The sequence below is a fragment of the Mus pahari genome, chromosome 13, assembly GCF_900095145.1.
Source record: "Mus pahari chromosome 13, PAHARI_EIJ_v1.1, whole genome shotgun sequence".
NCBI classification, from domain to species: Eukaryota; Metazoa; Chordata; class Mammalia; order Rodentia; family Muridae; genus Mus; species Mus pahari.
The window spans coordinates 26,374,252-26,380,408 of NC_034602.1; the positions used below are offsets into that span (position 1 = coordinate 26,374,252).

Sequence of the window (6,157 nt, forward strand, 5' to 3'; positions counted from 1 at the left end):
CTGTTTTGTTTTCCCTAAATTGAAAGAACAGAGCATAACTGCCTGTGGCTAATGGTGATAGTTAATATAGCAGTGTGAATCTACTCAGCCATTGACATATACACTTAAAATGGGTTAAAGTGATATATTTTATTGTGTATATTTTGTTGCAGTTAGAAGGAGCCACTAAGTCACAATGTGCCCTTTGGTGCAACTGTCAGCATAGATTATGGACTCAGTGGAGGAATTTAGGCTTGTACAGATTGTAGGATGTGCCTGAGGCTACCTATCTATAGCTATAATTTGGCATTGCTTTATGTAAATTAATAGTCTTTGTGTGTTCACAGGTGTGCTTGTATACAGGTCTAAACATTTTTAGCAAACATAGGATTATATTACCATATGGTTTCAGCATTTTATTCTCTTGCTGTCTAGTAGCCTTGTGGTTGTGGTTGTCTCATATATAATGTTTTAACTTTTCTGTATGCTTTGCAATGGATTGTGGACAGCTACTTCACTGGGGATGAGTGCACAGAGTCATTGTAATGGCTCTGGGGTTAAAGCAGAAGCCACCTTGTGGTCTTCCTTGTGATTTTGTGTCTAGTGTCTTAAGCAAAGCCACTTGGGCAGCAAAGCAGGACTGTCTCGCACCAGCTTCAGCGAGCTCCCTGGAAGGTCTTTTATTGCCTACTTTTTCTCACCACCACTCTGTTAACCCTTGACTATAGCTTAATCGAGTCTCTGAAGTTCTGGAGAACCCGATTTCTACTACTGCCAGCCTGTGTCACTGCCACCAAGCGCATCACAGAAGGGGAGGTGCACTGTGACATCTATGGGGACAAACCCCGTGCAGATGAAGATGAGTGGCAGCTTCTAGATGGCTTTATTCGCTTTGTAGAGGGCTTAAATCGCATTCGCAGGCGCCACCGCTCAGACCGCATGATTCGGGTAAGGATTCTTAGAGCTCCTGGGGGCTACAACTTGCCTGGGGTACAAGCGCCACCTCCTATGCTCTCACCAGCTGGGTGATTTATCCCATGACTACCCAACATGTGTCCGAAATTGCAGTTGCTACCTGTTGAAGAATGAAAGAGAGGAGGTTGGTGCCAAAAGTGACTGGACATTGCTTTATGCCTAGCTGCCCCTTCTGGCTTAGGACAGAGCACCTATTGTGTAATTCCCCAAGTGGGACCCAGGATCAGCACAGCAGTACTGAATTGCAGAGTTAAAGCTCTTGAGAGGATAACAGCAGCAGACCTTCCTTTTAGAAAGTGTCCATCACTTTCATTTCAATCAAACACTGCCACTCAGTGGAAAAACTGAGGCTTATAAGGCTACAGGACAGACCTGAGGCAACCCAGGCAATAGCAGGCAGATATATGATTCAACAACTGACTCGTGTGTGTGTGTGTGTGTGTGTGTGTGTGTGTGTGTGTGTGTGTAAAATACAAGGATTCATATTACTAAACACCACAGTCAAAATGAATGGTTCCTCAGATGTAGACCACCTGCCTGACATTTGACAAACTGAGTTTGATCCCAGAACTCGAAGGAAAAACATAAAAGATTCATGCTGCCCTTTGTGGTCCTATCCTTCCTGTCTCTGTCTCCTAGCAACCACTAGTCTTTCCAATTTTTTTTTTTTTTGGGGGGGGGGTTGTTTTTTTTTTCAAGACAGGGTTTCTCTGTATAGCCCTGGCTGGCCTCGAACTCACTCTGTAGACCAGGCTGGCCTCAAACTCAGAAATCCATCTGCCTCTGCCTTCCGAGTGTTGGGATTAAAGGTGTGCACCACCATGCCTGGCTCCAAATGTTTTTTAAAACACTATCATATAATATAAAACCATTTGAGGCTTGCTTCTTTTGCATAGCATTATGCTTTGGGATTCATTCAGGTTTGTATATTGTTAGTTCGTCACTGTTAATCATGTGATAGTGGTCCTTCATCAACCCTATTTTTAGCCTCAGGCTCCTTTTCCCTTATCAGCTACCATCTATACACAAGATCACTTGTGAATGGAAGCACTTGAGAGCTAACTTGGAATGTAAGAGCTAACTTTAGTTTGAATTCCAGCTCCCATGGTACTTGAACTTACTTAGTTAAGCCAACTTCTCTGAGCCTCAGTTTCTTTTATAGCCCACTAGGCACAGAGAACCTGTGTTTCTCTGCTGGGTTAATTAGGTTCCCTGGGTCCAAGATGGCACAGTGTGAGCTGAGGTACAGGGAAATCTCAGGGCCCACCTGGACTAACGAGCTGCCTCCTTCTCCATGCTTTAGAAGGGGACTGCCATGAAAGGCTTGCAGATGACCGGGCCCATCTCTGCACACTCTCTCGAGTCAGCAGGCCCTCCAGTCGGCAAGAAGGGAACCTCAGCTCTGTCTGCCCTGCTGGAGATGGAGGCTAGTCAGAAGTAAGTGCTTGCTTTAAGGCATTCCAGTGTCTCGGTCGTCTGACCAAGGTGACATATAATTTCCACATGTAATTAAGAAGATCCTGCAAGGCGGGAGAGGTGTCTCAGCAGCTAAGAGTAGTAGCTGCCTACTTTTACTTCCCAGAACCCATGGTGCCACCCATTTGTTTGTCACTGCCGGTCCAAGGCTTCCACTGCCTTCCGCGGCCTCTGTGGACACTGCACACACATGGTATACAGGCTTACATGTAAGCAAACAGACATTCACATGAAATAAAACTAATTTTTTTTTTTTTTTAAGAAAGACATTTACGGGGCTGGAGAGATGGCTCAGTGGTTAAGAGCACTGACTGTTCTTCCAAAGGTCATGAGTTCAAATCCCAGCAACCACATGGTGGCTCACAACCATCCAAAAATGAGATCTGACTTCTGGTGTGTCTGAAGACAGCTACAGTGTACTTAGATATAATAGTAAATAAATCTTTAAAAAAAAAAAAAAGAAAAGAAAGACATTTACATGACCAGGAAGTGCAGCTAATGCCTGGTGAGTGTCGAATAGCAAACCAGGTCTGCAGTTAAAAACTCTGAGTCTGGCTTTTCATTCAAACTACAGACACAGTTAATTTGGATCACAAAACTTTTTTTTTTCTCCTTAAAGTTTGTATGGTTATGGTGTATGCATCTCTGTACGTTGTCCATACCCGTGCACATGTCATAGAGACCAAAGGAAGATGCTATGGGTCCTTCTCTGTCACTCTACCTTGTTTCCTTTAGTCAAGGTCTCTCACTAAAGCTAGAGCTTAGCCTATTGGCTGGGCCAGCTGGCCAGCAAGCTCTCAGAATCTGTTTCCCCCTCCTCCACAGGCCTGAGGTTACAGACATGCCTGTCTACAACTGGCTTTTAGTAGGTGCTGGGGATCTAAACTCAAGTCTTTATGCAAGCACTCTTTTTTTTTTTTCTTTTTTTTTTAATCAATGGTATGTCTGTACACCACATGGGAAACTGATGCCTGCAGAGCCAGAAGATGGACTTAAGGATGATTGTAACTTAGCCAGGTCATCTGTAAGTGTAACATATGCTCTTAACTACGAAGACATCTCCCCAGCCTTACCTAGGGTTAATTTTGTCATTTGTTTTAAGATAAGTCCGGCAATGTAGCTAGCCTAGGTTAACTTAAATTTTTTGTTATAGTTTTCTATTGTCTCAACCTCGTAGTATGCCTTCCTTAGCCTCTGGAGTGCTAGGATTACTAGGCATGTGCCACCATGCATGTCTTAATTAGGGATGGGATCTTGCTGTGTTGTCCATGATGTCCTCAAACTCCTGGATCAAACTCAAGTGATCTTTCTGCCTCAGTCTCCTGAGTCTCTGGGACCATCGTATCTCCCTGGAGATGGAGTTACAGGTGAGCTGCCGCACATGGGTGCTTGGAACTGAACTGGGATCCTCTCTAAGAACAGTAGGCACTTATAACCACTGAACAATGTCTTCAGCCTATGCTTGGCTTTAAATAACAAAGATTCGATCTTCATTTATCCAACCATAAGGCCCAATAGTTTTAGAAAGGATATCCATTTCTGGTTCTCCCAGTCATCTTATTCTTCTTAAAGACAAGATCCTATGTCGTGCGCTGGTGAGATGGCTCAGCAGGTAAGAGCACCAGACTACTCTTCCGAAGGTGCAGAGTTCAAATCCCAGCAACCACATGGTGGCTCACAACCATCCTTAACAAGATCTGACTCCTTCTTCTGGAGTGTCTGAAGACAGCTACAGTGTACTTACATATAATAAATAAATAAATCTTTTTTTTTTTTTTTTTTTTTTTTTAAGAGACAGTGTGGAGTGCTGGATGCCAGGCCATCCTTATGTGGTCTCATAGGGGAAGGATTCACTTGTACACATTTGGTTTTGTTATAATGAAACATTTCTTCTTTCTTTTTTTTAAGATTTATTTATGTTTTCAGCATCTTTGGCAAAAAATGTGTCTCTTAGTTAAGGCTACTATTGCTGTGATTAAAACACCACAATCAAAAGCAACTTGGGGAAAAGACTTCTTTGGTTTATGCTTCAACATCACTGTTGATCATTAAAGGAAGTCAGGACAGTAACTCCAGCAGAACAAGAGCTGCCGCAGAGGTCAGGGAGGGGAGCTGCTTACTGACTTGCTTCTCATGGCTTGCTCAGCCTGATTTCTTACAGAACCGAGGACCACCAGCCTAGGGATGGCACTACTCATAGTGGACTGGGCCCTTCCCAAAAATCACTGATTTAGAACATGCTTGCCTACAGCCTACGCGTACAGAGGCATTTTCTCAGCTGAGGTTCCCTCTCAGATGACTCTAGCCTGTGTCAAGTTGGCATAAAACTACCCTGTACAGCATGCTTTCAGAGATGCGTCCCATGCCTGGAATGGTTTGGTGGGTGGATGCCAGGAGGTAGGGTTTCGGTGGAAGGAAAGGACTACAGAGGTGCAGTCAAACAGCAGAGTGCATGCAGGGCCACAAATGTGGAGGGGAAAGTGGCAAGGTGAGTCCTCCTTAGAGCACTGGGCTCTGTTGGGAAGACCAGGAAAGGCCTCAGGATTCTGCCAGCAGGTTCTCCCTGACTGCAGAAAAGAATGAGGAACATAAGGAGTGGTGTGAAAATGGAGGTAAAAAATATCCTATTTTAATTTGTTGGTGAGTCACTGTTTAGTATGTGCCAGTGAGCCTCTTTCTGCTCAGACTGGGAAAAGCAAGCCATCTTGTGCTTGTAGCATTCCCCAGGGTGGATGATGAGGCTTTCAGTGAACCCATGACAAGAGCCAGGTCAGAGACTTGAGGCATCTCCATGCCCCAGACAACTGCTCCTGGCTGATATGCTAGGTTTTTGGGAGGCTGAAGGTAGGTTAAAGGAGTCAGACCTTTATACGGTGTTTACTTACATGGTGCTTTTTGTTTTCTTTTCTTTTTTGGTTTTTCAAGAGAGGGTTTCTCTGTGTAGCCTTAGCTGTCCTGAAACTCACTCTGTAGACCAGGCTGGCCTCGAACTCAGAAATCCACCTGCCTCTGCCTCCTGAGAGCTGGGATTAAAGTGGTGCACCACCGTGGCCCAGCTTGCTTGCTTTCTTTTTCTCCTACTATATTAAGCAGATTCTCTTGTATTTGTTGTTACAGCAAAGTGAGAGAGGGCTTTCTTTTTATAGTCTGCTGTCGTACTGTAACTGTTTCCTCCAATTCCCCACCAGTCTTTATCCGTAAGCACATTCCTTTGATCAGGCTCTTGTGGAGTCAGCTCTATGCTGACTAATAGCAGTGGATTAGCCTGGGCAGCAGATAGTGGCCTGAAACCTTTTCTGCTTTTATGGGATGAGGATAACCCAATGCAGATAAACAGACAGATGTCCTCCTCCTTTGTGGGATGGCTCCCTGCTAGAAGCAGTTCAACAGTGTGATAGTGTCCCATCTACCTATACTTATGTAAAAGATGTTTGCCTTCCTGTGTCTTGTGTTGAGTGTAAGCTGACTTCCTCCTGCCAATCACATAGGGTGCAGGCTTTGTGTAGGACTGGCTGCTTTCCCTCTTTCCTTAGAATACCTTGTGCCCTGTACATGTTTTCACATCTTTGTGTATTCACTGTAGCAGGCTCTGAGCTATTGGACCGGAACAGTCTCACCCAGGTATAAATGCTGTCTTAGTCAGGGTTTCTATTCCTGCACAAACATCATGACCAAGAAGCAAGTTGGGGAGGAAAGGGTTTATTCAGCTTACATTTCCATACTGCTG

At 44.5% G+C, this 6,157-nt stretch overlaps 1 protein-coding gene across 13 annotated transcripts in view; it reads left to right on the forward strand.

Annotated features, from left to right (window-relative positions):
• The window catches only part of Depdc5 (DEP domain containing 5), a 128,199-nt gene that overhangs the window by 79,976 nt on the left and 42,066 nt on the right, over positions 1-6,157 (forward strand). For all 13 annotated transcript variants that reach the window (XM_029545144.1, XM_021210251.2, XM_029545146.1 and 10 more), the window contains 2 exons: positions 708-927; positions 2,258-2,391. In XM_029545144.1, coding sequence (XP_029401004.1) covers positions 708-927; positions 2,258-2,391 — 354 coding nt within the window. The remainder of the gene's footprint in view (positions 1-707; positions 928-2,257; positions 2,392-6,157) is intronic.